Here is an 18,552-nt window from a genome sequence, read left to right as displayed (position 1 = left end):
CCAACCATGCACAAACAACTTAACAGAAAAACTAAATATTAAAGAAGAAAGATGAATGATCTGCAGACATACTTGATTCAGAACAGCCTATCAACAAAGCAAAAAGAAAGAAAGAAAAGGTTCAATGGAGAAGATATAATCACGATAAGAGCATGCACATTTAGTCTTTTATAACAGTTAGCTAGGATTTTCTTGAACAAGTAAACTAATAAACAGGAGCAGAACAAGTATCACCATGAGTGAAATTAATAACTGCTAAAACTTAAAAAGGAAATAGATTTTGATCAGACGACATTGCAATAAGGACAACCAAAGTGCAAAATTCTGGTACTGAAAAGCATAAGCAGAATTCACATTAAAAGATAGAGCTTTAAACCATTCCATTTACTGCAGCATTCCTACACAGAGCAGATCTTACAATAGCACCAAACTCAAATGTACAATAAACAGTATCTAGACACCTTATCATTTTAGATCAATACAACAGTCTTCAGGGCAGCAGTGAGATTAGACAAATATGCAAATACAATAGCTACAGCTAAAGCATAATGGCAAGTAAAGCAGTGGGGACAAACCATAGATTAACATCATAATCTGGAAAAGAAAGAATTCTTCCACTGAAAAAGAAGTCTTTCAACAATAAAATTGCTTGCTCCACATTAGAGATCCTGCCAACAGCAAGTGAGAATTCAACCTGCAGACGAGTGCTTCAGTTGACTACAATGGCAGTATGATTGAATGCATATCTCAGTTAATCCATCTGATCTATGATGATGATAACCATAATGCTCATCATTAGCATTCATAATTTCTTCTTGTTCTTGCTACCCTTGGGGCGACCACGCTTCTTCGCACCCACCTTCACTCGCATCGGCTTTGCTGGCGGTGTCACTGCCGGCACCTCTATCGGAATCTCATCTGGTACCTCTACTACTGGGGCACTAACTGGTGGCATTCCATTCTGAGCATTACCTTTCACACCACCTGTGCTTCCAAGCCATGGCACATTCAAGTGATCTTGTCCTGATGGCTGTGCATTGACCATTTTTTCAAAGCCAGGACACCCAGGGAACCCAACGGGGAAGAACCCCCAGGTGCAGTAATACATGTCGGTGCCTGGCACAATAGGCGGTGGCTCAGCCATTGCCTTGGCCACAAATGGCTGGCGGCAGCTAGGGCACAGCAACTTGCGCATCTCATATTGGCCGTCGAACTGGTGAATGTGGCAGCAGGCCGAGCACACTGTCCAGAATGTTGATGAAGGTGCCGCACCAGACTTCACTGCTGGGACAGTTGCAGCCACAGGCGTTTGGGGAGTAGTCGGCTGCGGCGTACTTGACCGTGTTTGGGGAACAACAGGTGGTGGCGGAGTAGGCCGTGGAGCGGGAGCAACCGGCGGCGGTGTTGACCGTGTTTGAGGAGGAACCGGTGGTGGTGGAGTAGACCGTGGAGCAGAGGCAGCCGGCGGCGGTGTTGACCGTATTTGGAGGGCAACCGGCCGCTGAGTTTGCCGTGCAGTGGAACCAACCGGCGGTGATGTTGCCCGCGGAGGGGGAGAAACCAGCGGCGGAGTCGACCGCTGGGAGGGAGCAGCAGGCAGCGGGGTTTGGCGTTGAGAGGGAGCAGCCACCGGCGGAGTTAGCCGTGCAGGCAGAGGTGACTGCGAGTGCGGCTGCGGTAGATTTAGAGGAGAGTGGTACGCGCGAGCTGCTGCGGCGGCATCGAGGTCCGCGTCGAGGGCGGATTTGCGAACGGGATCAGAGAGGAAAGCCCAGGCATCAGCGACGAGGCGGGCGGCTTCGGCGAGGGCGACCGAGCAGGGTCGGTCGGGGTGGGAGCGATTGAGGAGGAAAGAGAGGCGGCGGTATTGTGAGTGGATGGCATCCAGCCGGCGTGATGCGGGGTTTGCGGGATCCAGATCAAGGACACCGTAGGGATCAGGCTGACCGTTGGGGAGGCGGCGCCGCTGGGCTGCCAGGAGGGAGGAGGCGGCGGCGTGGAGGTCGTCGGCGCCCGGGGTGTGGGGATCGGCGGCCAGGGCCTGCGATGCGAACTGCTTGCACCCTTCAAGGTCGCGCGCCACCAGGAGCTTCTCAGCCACGCTCAACCACTGCTCCCCCTTCCGCCGCGAGGCGCCGGCGCCGGCGGCGGACGGATCCATTAGTTGGGTAGAGGAAGGTGGACTGGGGTTTCTGGGGGGATACTCGTAGATCGGTGGAAACAGCTCAGTGGACCTAGCAATGCTCGCAAGTTTACAGCAACCTAGGGTAATTCAAGACATGTTTAAAACTAGCAAATTTGTATAAAGGACACCATTCATATGTGGTATTTATTGATGTATATTAACTTTAAAATTTGTTCAGTATCATTATATAAAATATCTTTTTGCCACTAAATATTGCAGCTATTAATTTTTTTCTATAATTTATGAGAGAAAAAAGCTTGTTAATAAACCATATTGTCTAGGTGCTTGCCTTACTCTCCTCACGACTCCACCCTTCTCTGCGCCGCCACCACTATGGCTCCCCACTGCGTGCCACCACTCGTACCCTAGCTCCCCATTACGCATTACCGCTCTCTGTCTTAGTCTTGCTCTCGCCTCTCGTCCTTGTTCGCTCCTCCATCTCATTTGCCCCCTTTGCCACCGTAGGGAGGGATGCGGGCACCGACAACGTTGTTCTTACCGATTCCGCCGCCATTGCTTTTATATTTTTTGCAGGGAAAGAAAGAATAGAGGTGCCTCTGACTCTATATTCTCGTCGGTGCCCACTATCACGTACTCATGTACTACTGCCTCCCTTGCATGATAGTTGATTGCATCCCGACCAAGCATCTACTCGCTTTCAATTTTGACAACCGTAAGGAGATGGGTGGTGGCGAAGCATGAGATCAATCTTGGGCACGAGCAGTGTGTGGGCAGCGATGAGTGAGCCAGTGCGATTCCTCGTTGATCTCTGACATTAGGGCAGAAGAAAACAAGGCGCGGCACCAAGACAATCCTACACTTTGCTCTTTTTCGCTTTAGTGGTGGCTTCAGCTTCAGCTGTGCCGCAACCACAAGAGGCGACGAAGAGGACCCTTTTGCTCTCAACCAGTATCGCTCGTTGCAACCTCATGAAGAGATCATAACATAAACGAGACCAGGGGCAAAAATGTTCGTGGCAGGCACAACCCTTCTAGCTGAGCAACACCATGGCGGCGCCCGGAAAAGTAGCCTCGCACGTAGACAAAAGCAAACCTGGTGATCAGTACCTTTGCGATGAAGACAGCTTGGGACAGCCATAAGTTGGCCTTCACGTGATCTTCCGTGAGGTAGTAGAAACATTTGCTAGCGAGTCCCAATAGGATATGATGGAAAGAGTGACCCTGCTCACAATGACTCTAATAGCATCTGCCCTCCACCTTATGGAAGTCATCATTATTTAGGGGGCGTGCACGACCAGGGAAGTCAAGCGACTAAGGGCTGAATGGACTAGAGCCCAGCCAGAGTCCCTATCACCCATAGCATGATGAGCATCAACCATGAAATCTGCCGATATTGCCGAATGATAACAACATCTAGCCGAGGTACGACGCACCTCGCGCTTGCCCTTTCAGCCCATATCCATCGACGATTCATGGGAGGACTCATTGGATGAAGATTTTCATCCCTAGGATGAGAAGGAGGAGGAGCTCCATCAATGCTAGCATGAGGCAAGGGAAACGACTATAGCAGTCGCAAGAGAGGGAAGATCCACGTGCTCACCGAGGAGATAGACCGTCCGTCAATCATCACTGATGACAAGAGTAGGAGGTTAGGTGCCATCGATGTCGGAATGGTGACTGATGGAGATTTGGTGACCCCATGGTGGACGTTGACACAAAGGGAGATTCAACGTTCAGAAACTATGCAACCTGGTTTCTGATAGTTGCATGCTTAGGTAATTGTGTCAGCTAATTCTTGTTTTGGATAACTGGAGCATAACATGCTGGCACTTCACGGAAAGAGCACATGACCATTGTTGGATTGCTGGTGGTGCTAGGTGCCAGCTAAATCTGCCACACCGTTTCAACCTTTCAGGTGTTTGATGAAATGCGTTAGCTGTGAGGCGAAGTGATTACACCATATTTTGTAGGGACTTAACTGACCTTTGACAAGATTTTACACTATAGATGGTGTATTATTTTTAGTTAGTTACTAATTTGGTCACTTTATGTTTTCAATGCTACGTAATATGCACTTTCTGTTGAAAATATGGCATGAAAAGGAACACGCCATATACTCAGTCTCCTCCCTAATCATTTATCCTACCACTGGATACATAGCTTATATATTTAAATATAGTGTATATCGAAATATATAGTAAAAATATATATTCAGAAAAGGTAAAACATCTTGCAATAGTAATAATCTGCCAGCGGGGACTTTTCTATTTTAATGTTTTTTATTTAATATTTCAATAATAATCGCTTTTCAAATTTGGTGGATCTGACCCTTTTGGCATGATCAAATAACATTGTCACGCCAATATGCAACATCCGCCACGTTAGACGGTGTTTCTGGCGTGGAAACGTTGTCACACCACTTCTGTTGGCGTGATAATATTTGTTATGTCGGGCCATTAGAAGTGACATGATAAGACCAACATTTGAAAAATTATAACTCTTTGATACGACGTTAGATAAAGATGAAATTTATATAAAATTATAACTCTTGATGAGATTTACAATTTTGTACAGTGTCAAATTAAAATATTTTTATATCAGAGTTGTAGCTCTCAACGAGGTCTATAACTTTGTAGTTTTGAGTTTTCACATTTGAAGTCGTTAAGATGCTCAAAAAATAATATAAAATTTCAATAGCATAATAATCGCATACTGACACTTATCCTATTAGAAAAATAATATCATCTTTTATCATTTCAAGGTACTTTTAATATCAAAGTTGAAGCTCTTAGTGAGACCTATAATTTTTATTTTAAAAGTATTTTTTATGTGACATCAAATAAGAAATATATGATTTTTTTAAAAGATAAGCTTTGCGACATGATTAATATACAATTAAAGCTTTATGTTTGTTTTTAGGTATGTTAACGACCTCAGATAAGAAAACTCAAAACTATAAACTTGTAGATCTCAATAAGGGCTATAACTTTGATATAAAATGTACCTTCATTTGACACCATACAAAATGGTATTATTTTTTCTAATACGACAAATGCTAGTACATGATTATTGTACTGCTAAAATTTTATATTATTTTTTCATGCATCTTAATGATATTAAATGTAAATAATAAAAACTATAAAGTTATAGATCTCATTGAGAACTATAACTTTCATGTAAAAAGTATCTTTATCTGACAACATATAAACTAAACAGGTATTATTTTCTAAGGTGATAAGCAACAATACACGGTATAATTTTTTGAGCATCTTAACATCTTCAAATTAAGAAACACAAAACTAGAAAGTTGATGTCTTATCAAGAGCTACAATTTTCATATAAATTTCTTCTTCATTCAATGTCGTATGAAAGAGTTATAATTTTTTTAAAGATTTTATCTTCTCACAACACTTTCGGTGACGCGAGAGAACAATATTGTCATTACTGTCATGCCAGCGGAAATGGCGTGATCACATTTTCGACGTTGGAAACATTATCTAGTGTTGTCGTGCCAATGAATATGGCATGACAATGTTATTCGGTTGCGGTAGCGACCCTGGCACGATCAAGTCATATCTGCCAAAAAATAGAAGTAATTATTATTAAAATATGGTATAAAAAAGATTAAAAAATAAAAATTCTCCCCAACTTAGTATATAGACAAAAATATCTTTTGAGTTAATCAACTCTTGCTTTTGTCTTCTTGGGCTTCACCCGTACAACAACAGTGTATTTGGGCCACATGATGGGCCAAATGAGTGCCTACCGAGCTCTGCTTTGCACTTGAGCCACATGATGGACCAAATGAGTGCTTACAGCTCATTTTGTTTGCTGAATAACACCCTTTTCTAAACTCTAAGCCCCCTTTTTTATCCATAATTCGTCTCGTTGTAAGTTGACCCTTCTTTTGAGGCTTCTTCTCATATGTCATTATAAAAGATGGTCCTCACCTATATGCCATTAAAAAGTTCAAACTTACCCTGGTACCACTGGTCTTTTTTTAAGAAACTAGAGGGGTTAGCACCCCTACAGTATTTTATTGAACTCATAAAAAAGTAGCAAGAACCATTCAGGAGGTCCAAGTGGGGTTAAAACTGAAGAATAAAAAGAAGAAGAAGAAGAAGAGGAAAAAGAGTAGAGGATAGAGAGAAGAGGGGAGCTAGGATGCTCAACAACCTATCACCCTTGCACCCTACCTAATCCTATGAAACAAAAAAGTTGATGAAGAAGAGCAGCAACAGCACTGGTACCACTGGTCTTATCTCTTTTGCTCCACACGACTCCTTCTATTTTTCCATTTAAGTATCTAACAGTGTCAAACTACGTCGGAAAAGGTCTCAAATGCCCTCGGCTCGCTGAAAGAGCCGAAGAACATAGGCGCCTCCGCCTCTATCATGTCTAGGGTGGCGAGGATGATTTGCGACGACGAGGGCTAGAACTGTAGGGTCAGCCGAGGGGCAAGTTTGGTGGCGAAGTCAAATGCGAGCTGAGTGTGATGTGGCCCATGGAGGGAGAGATGTTTCACGATGGGTAAGGCAGACAGAGCACGTCGAGGTCATCTCCGAGGCGGTGAAGGTGGTGCTGTCGGCGGCGCCCGCCAAGGGGTGGGAAGCAACAAGCAAGAGGGCGGTGGACGTGCAGGAGATTCGCCTGGAGAAGGTGGTGAAGGAGGAGGCACCGACCTAGAGGGTCGTGGCGTCCTCGAGCCTAAGCTAGTTCTCCCTAGGCAAAAGAGAAAGTTCGACGCCGTCCTTCGACGGAGATTTGTGACCCGTGGCGGTGGGTGCGGGTGTGGCTTCCAAGGAGTACAACTTGGCAGCCATCTAGCTGCGCAGTCCCGACGCCACCACCAACTTCAAGCAGGTAGATGATGTAGGGAAATACGTGCTGGTCCTCGTCCCTGATGAGGTCGCAGAGCGCCTCCCGCAACCGCTAGCGATGGCTACGACCTCGGCTACATCCGACATCCAAGAACGTGTCCTCATCCGCCACCTCATCCTACGACTCTGGCGAGGAGTCCCATGCGGCGGTGGCGCCCACCACATTGACAGTGCCCACGACAGTTGTGGCGTGGCAACGGAGCGAGTGGTTGTGGTGGCGGTGATGTTGTGCTCTAGGCATTGTTTTCATGCGTGCACTCCGAGAACGTCGAGGAAGGGCTGCAGCTTCTTAGGGAGATGCGGCCCCGCTACGGCGTCGAGCCCGGGCATAGGGAAAACTACTGCTGCGTGGTCGACATGCTCTGTGGGGTTGGGCAGTTCGAGGACACGGTGGGACTCATCGGGGCCATGGCTATAGCCCCACTCGTGTCCGTGTGGGGCTCCATGCGAGAACCAAACCGAAAACATCGAAACCGATTTTTTTTACCCTATTCGGTTCCTAATTTCCAGGAATCAAATTTACCAAGGTAAATTCGGTACTTACCTTGAGGAACTGAATTTACCGAAATACATTGAGTTTGAGTGTAGTTATATTATTGATAACATTGTTTTAGTCTATTATATTATGTATTTGTGGTACTATATTTTTATAGTCCTGTGGACTTTGTGGACTTTTATATGTATGTATTTGTATTATTCTCTATGAAATCATGTCCAATTAGCAATTGAACTTGATATTGCATGTCCATGTGATCAGTTCGTATTTTTAGGTAAATATCGTCAAACCAAAAATATCGAAACTAAATTTTCTCGGTACCCATTTTTGAAAGGAGTCGATTGGTACCTATTTTTCGAGGAATCGAAGTGCCAAACCGGTCGGTTTGGTAATACCGTATGCCCAAGGTGAGTCAGAGAGAGATATGATAGAGATTAGAGAAGGATATTTTGGATAATTTAACTGCTTGGTCCCACATGTCAGGGCTTAAAAACAGTCAAAACTAAACAGAATGAAGACAAAATAGCATATGCGACAAATAGGTTAAGGCCAGTGTCAACTTTCCAGTGACCTGTAGGCTAATACCATCTTTTATAATGATATACGAGTAAAAGTCTTCTCTTTTTCGAAAGAAAAGGGAGTGGAGGTCTAACAAAATTTATAGCAGAAAGAAAAAAGAATCAAAGCATTAATTCATAGAAATTATTGTATCAATGCGGACAGATCATTGTGGCCCATATGGACTACACTACACTAAACCCTATGTATTGGTTGCCCATCTTGATCGGAAGACGAAGCAGCCCCACTGAATACGAATCAACTTAATTTTCGAGGACCAGATCCTGCCCAAGGGGCGTGCATCCGCCATGCTGTGTTGATGCCGCAGCTAATCGACAGCTCTTCCATCACTGCTCATATGAATTCTGCCATCTTCTAGGATGATAGGCACCATTTTCTTGCAAAAGAAAATACAAATATATAACTGTAAAAGGATGATGGCTACCTGCTGAAGAAGACCGTCAGACATCATCACGCATTCACACTTAATTCCTAGCAGTGGACATACAGTAGATCGCGAAAGTTCGTTTGATCGTTCACAGTGAAGTCTTCACAAGTGTCGGAGATTTTTGTTTTGCAGTTTTTAAGCAGATCTCTCTCTCTCTCTCTCTCTCTCTCTCTCTCTGATTGTCGATGGACTGGACATTTTGAGCAAGAGTTCATGGAAAAGTAAGGACGATAATAATAGAGGTTAATTGGGATATTGTACTCCAAAGTAGACCTATCCGTTTCAGTAGTTCAGAAGTTTTTCACACGACAGCTCTGTTCTAACGAGGACTGTCCCCGGTCCCTACCTTCGTTTCGCTGAAATTTAGCTTACGACAGTTCTCATCGCTTTTATGTAGTATTAACTATTCATGAGATTATTTAAAGCAACTTCTTTATATTGTATAATAATCTTCGTCTTGGAATAAAAGGAGATTCAAAGTTGCAAGTCAAATTATTTTTTGATAAAAAAATAGTAGATAAAGATAAAAAGATCAATATGCGAGTATGAAAAATAAATATTGAAAAAGTTTAAATGGCAAGAACTGTTCACGTAGTCGCCGAGAAGGCGTAATTTGTAAAGTTAATGATAATCTCTTTGGTATTCGGTAATTAATGAACAGGTAAGTCGACAATTCCATAAAGAGGACATGAGCATTTGTACTAAGCTTGGGACCATGTTTAATTTATTTCAAGGTTAACTGTTAACCAACCAATAAAAGAGATGATGTGGCATGCAAAATTCTCACCGTGGAAACTAAGAAAGGGAAGAGAATTTTAGCAACAAAAGAAGTGAAGACATTGATTTAGGGTAGGGCATAGCTCGGGACATCTTGCTAGTACTTATCTATAAAAACTAAGAAGGGAAGGGAGTTTCAGCAGGAAGCACTGTTTTTCCCCTACGAAATACTCCAAGAGAAACCATTGTGTGACAAGATCGTTACACGGGTAAAAGATATCTATACAGGGGTGTTTAATTCTCGTTTCATCCAAAAAATTCTAGATTTTAGTTTATCATTTTACATAATAGAACTAAACACTATGTACAAATTTTTGTAAAATAGTTGCCATTTTCTATTTTGGATTTTGTTCTCAAGTGGCCAAAAAAAGCCTAAAAGAGCCTCAAGAGACCATAATAATAATGACAATAAATTCTACATTTTAGATAGAACTAAACATAATCATGAAATTTTTGCATTTTACATTTCATGGGAACTAAACAGACCCTTAATATTCTTTTCTCAAGAGCACATGAAGCTTATTGAGCATTCTTTTTTCTTTGTAGATAGAAGGTAACAGTGTATCCAATAAAGCATCACTTCCTTTCATATATATACTAAGGACACTCACAATGCAGACTCTATCATAGAGTCTAAAGTTATTTATTATCTCGAACAATGTGGATTTAGAGTCTAAATAAGACTTGGAGTCTTATTTTTTTACCTCTTTCTTCAATAAATATACTCCCCCATCAGTAAAATACCATAAATAATATGTAATTAATTGTCTTGAACTCTATGATAGAGTCTTGCATTATGAGTGCCCTAAATACTACTAGGCCTTGTTTAGTTCACCCTGAAAACCAAAAAGTTTTCAAGATTCCCCGTCACATCGAATCTTGTATCACATACATGAAACATTAAATATAGACGAAAATAAAAACTAATTACACAGTTTAGTTGGAAATCACGAAACGAATCTTTTGATCCTAGTTAGTCCATGATTGGATAATATTTGTCACAAACAAACGAAAGTGCTACAGTACCGAAAACTTTTCACTTTTCGCAACTAAACAAGGCCCTAGTTTTATTCGTACGAAATTGTTTGCCAAATTAAAGGCTGCCTAGCCTTTCTGCCAAACTTAAAAAGGTGAAGGAAAGAGCTAGCTGATTAGGTATTCCAAATTTATGACCACTGCGCCTAGCTACCAGATTCCACATGCATCATCAGTTAAAAGAGAACTATTATGGTACTATACTAGTACGTAATGTACATGGTTCTGTTCGGTATTTTTCTCTCATAATAAATTAATAAATAATACTTTTAGTCGTGACTTTTTAGACTAAAGAACAGGCATCCATGACAAGACACACCCTAACACTTTTGTTGTCATCACAATTATAGAGCAAAAAAATCACGCACAACTATGCCTGTGAGTAATTCATTCATATTTTGAAAAAAAGAAAGAGAAAGAATGGAAATGGTAAAATTTATAATGTTCTTATTACTACGCTATAATAACAATTTATTTGCACCCCGGATTTGATCCCACAAAATCGATTATCTAACATGGAGATATACATCAGTTAGATTACAAACTCTACACACCCTCGATCTATTGACAGTTTCATACAACACATCTGTGCAACAGGAATGTGTGTATATATATGCATGTTCAGATTCACAAAGTGAAAATAATAATATACGTAGTACCCTATTATTATACTTATATATAGATGTATGCTGTAGCAATAATAGCATGATGGTTTACTCATTTCATCCTTACTAGGAAAATGCTCAGCTCCGGCGCGCCGCCGCCTCCTCCGGCACCATTATTATTGTCGCCGCCGTTTCCACCCTCCTCGGGGTTGATCATGTAGAAGGCCTCCGAGTCCTTGGAACCGACGACGCGCTCGACGCGGGCGCGCACGTACGTGAGCTCGCCGTCAGGCCCCGCGGGCACGCCGCCTTCCTTCTCGGGGGCCGCCGGGAGCACGCCGGCGCCCATGGACACGCCGCGCAGCAGGCGCAGCACGTGGCGCTCGTCGTCGGAGGCATCCTTCCTCCGGATGGCGTACCCGGCCTTGCGTCCGTTGCAGTAGACGGCCCAGACGTACTCCTCCACGAGCCGGCGCCGGGCGCTGCGGGTGTCGCTCTCGAGCGCCAGCTTGACGGTCCCCGACGAGATCTCCCGGTGCAGCGCGCTCGTCAGCATGGGCAGCTCGATGAGGAACAGCGGCGGCGCGCGGGTGTCCTCGTGGATCGCCAGGCTCACGCGGCCGCGGCGGTGGCCGAACAGCGTCACCGTCGTGGCGTGGTCCGCCAGCAGCGCACGGCTGTTGTGCTTGCCGAGCAGCGCCACCATCTTGCAGCCGGACGAGAGCATGGGCATGAGCTTGAATATCTTGAAGATCCCGCCGCCGCTGCTGCTGCCTCCGCCGCCGCCGCCTCCGCCGCTGTCGGAGATCTTTGTCGTCGTCCGGCGCCCATTGGTGGACGGCCGGAGCAGCGACCGGAAAGTGGGGCCGTCGATGAAAGACGGCATTGGAGAGGGAGATCGATCGATGAGTTGGTGCTGGCGCTGGTGCTGCGCAGCACAGTCTTGTAACTTTTCTTTGAAGCAAAGGGGCCTCTTGTGGGGATATATAGACAGACATATACCACGTCGACGAGACGGGGAAACGAAAGAAGTTGGATGGTCGTTGTTTGGCTGTTCATTGACTGTTTGGGACTTGCTTGGTACACAGATACCCACAATCATTTGCCTGCTTCTGCTTTGCTTTGGCTTGTTGTACGATGGATCATATGAGTGTCACCTGACAATAGACTTCCACAGTTTCCATCCGTGCTGCTGCTGTCTATAACTGCCTTCGCTAAAAAGTACAGTATTCCCTCCATTCTAAGTCATATTCTTTCTTTAACTAAGCCTGTACACAAAAAAATGCACTAAGAAGATAGAAGTTTTAAAAATGTATAGTAGTATTAGCTAAAAATGTACAATACCAATGAAGTGCACATATTTTATTATTTTTTTCTTGAATACGCAAGATCATTGTGTATCATTGTATTAAGAAGATAGAAGGTGTTCAAAACACAAGAAAGACCGTTCCCAGTCCGATTGATACCTCTAGGGAGCTGCATTTTGGCTATGACATCCTTACGATCCATTGGGATCAACCTAAAGTTATGCACGGGCCTATGGCGCCATGGCCGAAGACCAGCGAGCTGCTCCACCAGTCATCACTCCTAGATGCTAAGAACAACTCATCGAGAGCATCGATGTTTGCTGCAGATAGGTTGTCCTTGAAGTAGAAGTCATACGAACGCTTGGTCGCAGAGAAACTCGTTGCTGATGGTGCCATGAACACTATCTTCTTCATGAGCAGCACTTCGTTGCTGATTGGTGTATTTTTTCTATAAATTGATCAAAGTTAAAAGAGTCTGACTTGGAACAAATGAAGATAAATGACAGTGCTGATGATGTAGGCCAAATAAAAAAAATGTTCAAAAAGTACAGTTATCTCAATTCCTCGTCCCATGATATATGATGTTGTCAAACCCAAGCCGCTTGCATTTGACGAATCTCACTCTATCTTATCACTGAAGCCCAGGTTAATGGTGGCCAAATTGGAATATCAAAATTAAAAAAAAACTGAACTGGCTGGATTATGCAGTGTTCTTCGTGTCGAAAAATTCAAGCTGGCTAGTCGCATGCATGGATGCAGTACTTCTTCAGTCTTCACAACCCCTCGGCAATTTTGAACTAACTCATGTAAAGCATGGAAACACGTCATGTTAAGAAACTGTGAGTGATAGGAGCATATATATAGTGCCTGGCTCTACTACACACTTCCATGAAGATTTGTTATCAACAAGGACATTCGAGTTGATGGCAGGACGATAGGATCGATGGTGATACGCGCGAAGAGAGCACTTGGGGTGCAGCTGGCAGGATAGATGAAGGAAACATGGTTGCTTTTCTCGTTTGGCAAGTGTCCCTCCATTCATACTACATTACCACTAAATGTTGCCGTCACATGGCCCTGTTCGGTTCACCTCATCTCAAACAGCCTATAGCTAAAGCTCTTCAAGCCTTAGTTCTCTTAGAAAATTAAAAGTCTATTACATTTATTTTACAATCTTCAATTATATATAGACTGAGTTGAGTTTCCAACTTTTACATACGAGTAGCCATTTAGTTTTCTGCGGCTAAAAAATCGGTCACTTGATCAAATTTAGTGTAATATGTTTTGAGTGACATGATGTCAAGTGACGAGTGGTGATGCTGATGCTGATTTGTTTATGAGAGGAAAACATTATTTCTTCATAAAAAATACTGTCTGGAGCCCTCTATTCGGATGGTAACGGTGGGCAACGCTAAAGAAGTTATTGTGTTCTATAAATTATTATTAGTAGAGTAGATAGAGTGATTTAAAAATGCTAATATTTTTCAGTCAAACTACGAAGTAGTTACATTTTAAATGTGTCTCCTAATAACTAAATCACGCACGGAAATGTACTGAGAAAATAAACTCAATCATGCATGCATAATTCCCTTGACGTACGTACGTACGTACAATGATTCGATGGTATGTTGCTTTGTTAGCGAGGCATCACGTTGCGTAGTGATTTAGCATGCTCGATCGGGGTGATGGCCGCGCGTATGGCCCTCGCCTATGACCATGGCGGCGACCCGTCCGCCGTGGGATAAGTCTTTTCTTCCGTACAGTGTGATGAGGCAAATTATTGGGGTTGGGGGCGAAATGCGGCTGTGTGTTTGTGGGTGTGCATGCCCCAAGCACATGGCGTGTTCTCCATGGATGGATACGGATCGATAGCTCTGCGAGGATGGCGCACGTTGTTTCGGGCTGTCAGTTTGTTAAGCTTGGTGCTCGATCCGTCCTGCAGTTGGGCAGCCTGGATAGATCCATATGCATATGCATGGTGATATCAATCTCTGTGTCTCATTTTGGTTACTGAACGAACTAACCAGACGGATTTATGAAAATGAAGTTGTACTAGTACGTCTGACTCGTCAATCTACCAACGAAATTACGACCATACTACTATATCCGATCTCGGCACTCAAAAACATCTCGGGTGTTTGGGATTGCTCCACAAACTTCACTGTGGACCTCGAACTGAGTGCATAGAGCTGAAAGTGTTTGGTTAAAAAAACATGGAGCAGAGCTGAAAAACGTAGAGCAGAGCAGTCTCAAACACCTCCATAAGACCATAATGGAGTACCTATTAGCTGGGTCCCCACCGATCGAGATACATACTATAGCTTAGCTAAGATTCAAGAATCCTCAGCTACCTCATTGGCTATCCATCTCATTATACTCATTCCTTTATTCGATCGAACGCGCCTTGCGACCACAGATCCTGCAACTCTAAGTGAAGAGCTATGCCTCGTAGCGTGTACGTATATACAAGTTTCTATTTGATATAACTCAGTTTTATTGGTGAAGTAGCTTTGGCGAATCATTTGATAAAAATAATTTCACATTATTGATGAAAAAGGATGAAATAATCATTATGCCCATCTCCACTCTCTCTCTCTTCTTTTCTACCTCTCCTCTTTCTTACCTATGTCGGTCTTTTTTTTTCTCCTAACATCTCTTTTTCCATGGTGCCAATGTCGCCCTTCGCACCCTACCCTCTTCGGCAGCACCCCCATGCCCACGCGCCTAATGCCCCTCCCGTGCGTCTCGATCCATCCTGGTCAAGCTCTTCACCCTCTTCGAAGGCATGATTCCTCCCCATGCGGGCATGCCATATTACCTCTCATTGTGCTGACCTCACCTGTCATGGCTGTGCTCGTGCAAACGGACCGAAGGGCAAAGCCAACCATGGTCTCAATAGACCTCACTAGATGCAAACGAAGCTAAGATTTCAGGTCTTCCTCTCTCACCTTTGCTTGTCTCAGCAAAAAGTCTAAGACTCATGGCATGCATGAGCTGAGCGACTGGAGGTGTTTGGTACATGACAGCTCTGAAATGCTTTGGAAGCTAGTCCATATGTACCTTTGGACCCATATAGTATCTTATCCTCCATAACTAATGTTAACGCATATGCAGTTCAACAATGTTAAGTAGCTATGTTAGGCTATCTAACAATTATATTTGTTCTTCAGCACTACCTTTTCAGTGAAAAATACTATTTTTATTTCGCAATATTTTTAATATCAATGTCCATAAAAACTAAATTCCAGCGAAACTAGAATGTATCATATCAGAGACCGATGAGGAAACACAGCAAGATAGGGAGAGGTCCATGTTTGGTGTGAGGCGGGGAAGCGGCGAAAGCGACGGATCACGTCTAGCAAAACTGAAACCGAATCGACGAACGATCGATGATCATTCACGAGCTGCTGGTCCATCCATGCATCACCCGTGCCAAAAGCGAAGCAGCCATGTGACGCTGCGTGTGCCTGCTCCCTCCCTTCGTCCAAGGGCCTTGCGTCCTGTGCGTGCATATGCTCGTGCCGGCCGGCCGGCGCATCGTCCCGTCCTGTGCATGCCCTCGATCTGCCTCGCTCTCGGTCTTCTTTTAATGAGCGCGTACGTGCATGCATGCGGCAATGCCCCCATGGCCATGCCGGACGCCAACACGGCAACACGTACGGGTTCGGCGAGATGCGCGCGTTCGCCGGGCCTTGCATGCGGCGGCGGCACGCCGGCACCGACGTCATGCATGGCTAGCTAGAGGCTCTAGGCGCTAGGGTAGCTAGCTGCTTAGCTCGACTAGGGTCCTGTCTAAAAATTTTCAAATTTATTCTCCGTTATATCAAATCTTTAAACGTATGCATGTAGCATAATATAGATAAAAAATTTACCAATTACAAAATTTGTCTATAATTTATAAGACAAATTTTTAAACATAATTAATCCATAATTACATAATAATAAATACTAAATATAAAAAAGTATTATAATAACTGAGCATAGAAATTTTCATGAGCTAAGGCCTTGTTTAGTTCGCAAAATTTTTCAAGATTCTCCGTCACATCGAATCTTGCGGCACATGGAGCATTAAATATACATGAAAACAAAAACTATTTGCACAGTTCATCTGTAAACCACGAGATGAATCTTTTGAGCCTACTTACTCTATAATTAGACAATATTTGTCAAATAAAAACGAAACTGCTACAGTGCCGTTTTTCACCCGTTTTTGCGAACTGAACAAGGCCTAAACAAGACCTAGCTCGATCGCTCTTGTCAGCCGGACACTGCATGCGCGTCACCGGGCTCGTAGTCGTTACCGCTTGGAGAAAAAAGCTCTCTCGGATTCTTAAAAAAAAAAAGCTCTCTGGAACTGGAAGCAGCCTGGAATTTTCTGCTTCTGGTACGTGCCGTGCCGTGCGCCCGTGCCCCCATGGCATGGCCCCCATCCCGGACGCCGGACGGGACCGTTGAGAACCCAAATTATAAAGCTGTTGAGGGGACCGGCTGCCCTTGCTTGTTGGTTCCGCTGCGTGCGTCCATTGCACATGGAACAGTAGTGGACAGAGCAACAATGGACTGGACCCCGTCACTGCTTCCAGGAGCCTTCCTTTCCCCTTCCCTCTTGATTTTGGCAGCAGGAATAAACTCTTCTCATTCTGGAGCATAGACACGTAAAGTCAGTACTGGCAACACATGGTTAACTCTAGACATTTCACATGGTTATGTAGATATAATTAAGAGCTGTGAATACATTTCTTTTCTAAATACATTGTTGTTACTATATACGTTTAGATATAGTGTGTATCTAAGTACGTACATAACAAACCTATGAATCTAGAAATAATGGAGAGAGTAATATAGATACGTATGACCATCCATGCTACACGTATTCTATCAAGTGCGAGGTGAAACAGGCCCAACTGGTTTTTTCCCCTAGCTGTTGTGCGGTAGTTCTGGGAGAGATAGGCATGCAGATAGGCAGAGATAGCGATGCGAGCGTGCAGTGTTCATGTCGTTGTTGCCAGCAGCTTTCAGTTGTTGCTCGATGATGCTACAGCTTCGGGGTGCGCCATTATGGAAGGAGGATGACAGTGTAGTATCAATCGACCCTTTCTGCGCGCCTTTACAATTCGCATGCAGTTTCGCTCGACATGACGCCTCACACCGTATGTACCGTGGTCCGTGGCTGCGGCTCAGAGTTGACGCCAGGCTGGTGAGCGCTGAAGCGGATGGTTTGAAAATTCTGATTTTGGAATTTCAAAATCAGAGAATTAAAACTACTATAATCTAAGAACTTGTTTAGTTCACCCAAAATTCTAAAAAAATTAAGATTCTTCGTCCCTTTAAATCTTTAGGTGCATGCATTGAGCATTAAATATAAATAAAAAATAACTAATTTACGAGATGAATCTTTTGAGCCAAGTTAGTCTATGATAAGACAATAATTATCAAATACAAATGAAACTGCTACGGTAGCCAAACCCAAATTATTTTACCAACTAAACAAGGCCCAAGTAAAGAAGTATATTATTATTGATAGAGTTTTTTTAAGAATTTCTCATTATAACGCAGATAACCACAACACACATTCTCACTCACCCCTATAAATACACGTATGTAAACCCTACCCTTATGAGCACCTCCTAAGAACTGACCCGGCAGATCTCAAGATTCATAAAGTCAACACAAACGTCTTGTTGTCGACGGAGACATCACCTACCACTGAAAGTATAGCGTCTTTAAATCCTGAAATAAATTTAAGAATATACAAACATTTGTGCCAAGTCAAAGACTTGAATTTGGATGGACATGTTTCACCACAAGGAGATAGAGTTTTAGATCTTATTGAGTGTACCTTTTTTATTTCAGATTTTTCACATGTAACTTGGGATTTTTTGTGCCGAGTTTTAATATAATTATCTCTTTCCTTTGGAAGTTCCACTTAGAAAAAAAATACTAGAATTTCATAAAGATAAAGTTAGCGGCAAAAAAGGTGGTTCCTCTCTTGAAAATTATTTACCGTTGTTATTAATTATGATCAAGGGTAGTTTAGTACTTTTTTCTCTCCTGCAATCTCTAACTCCCTCACCCAATTCCATGAACGGGACTGCTACCTAGGCCACGGGATCTTGCTGCTCCCTGCATCGCCACCACTCAGTTCGGCAGCTCGCCGTCCCTCTAGGTTGCCGCCACCACATGCCTCCATAGGGTGATAGGGTCTACGCCCGCCTCGCGCGCCTCTCTGGGTCACCGCTAATCACATCACGGCCGTCTTCTCCACTACCACGTGCCTCCATTGGGTCGCCATTGTTCGTCT

At 43.7% G+C, this 18,552-nt stretch overlaps 2 protein-coding genes across 2 annotated transcripts; both read right to left on the bottom strand.

Annotated features, from left to right (window-relative positions):
• LOC8083242 (leucine-rich repeat extensin-like protein 3) lies at positions 329 to 2,264 on the bottom strand. Its single transcript, XM_002460314.2, has one exon. The coding sequence runs from the start codon at positions 2,159 to 2,161 to the stop codon at positions 803 to 805; it is 1,359 nt and encodes a 452-aa protein (XP_002460359.1). The 5' UTR covers positions 2,162 to 2,264; the 3' UTR covers positions 329 to 802.
• LOC8083241 lies at positions 8,094 to 12,109 on the bottom strand. The gene is made up of 2 exons (XM_002460313.2): positions 11,072 to 12,109; positions 8,094 to 8,476 (listed from the first exon to the last, which is right to left on the bottom strand). The coding sequence occupies exons 1-2, from the start codon at positions 12,044 to 12,046 to the stop codon at positions 8,408 to 8,410; spliced, it is 1,044 nt and encodes a 347-aa protein (XP_002460358.2). The 5' UTR covers positions 12,047 to 12,109; the 3' UTR covers positions 8,094 to 8,407.

The sequence above is a fragment of the Sorghum bicolor genome, chromosome 2 (genome assembly GCF_000003195.3).
Source record: "Sorghum bicolor cultivar BTx623 chromosome 2, Sorghum_bicolor_NCBIv3, whole genome shotgun sequence".
Classification (NCBI taxonomy): Eukaryota; Viridiplantae; Streptophyta; class Magnoliopsida; order Poales; family Poaceae; genus Sorghum; species Sorghum bicolor.
The sequence above is the reverse complement of the archived record's forward strand: the minus strand, read 5'-3'. Positions and strand labels throughout refer to the sequence as shown.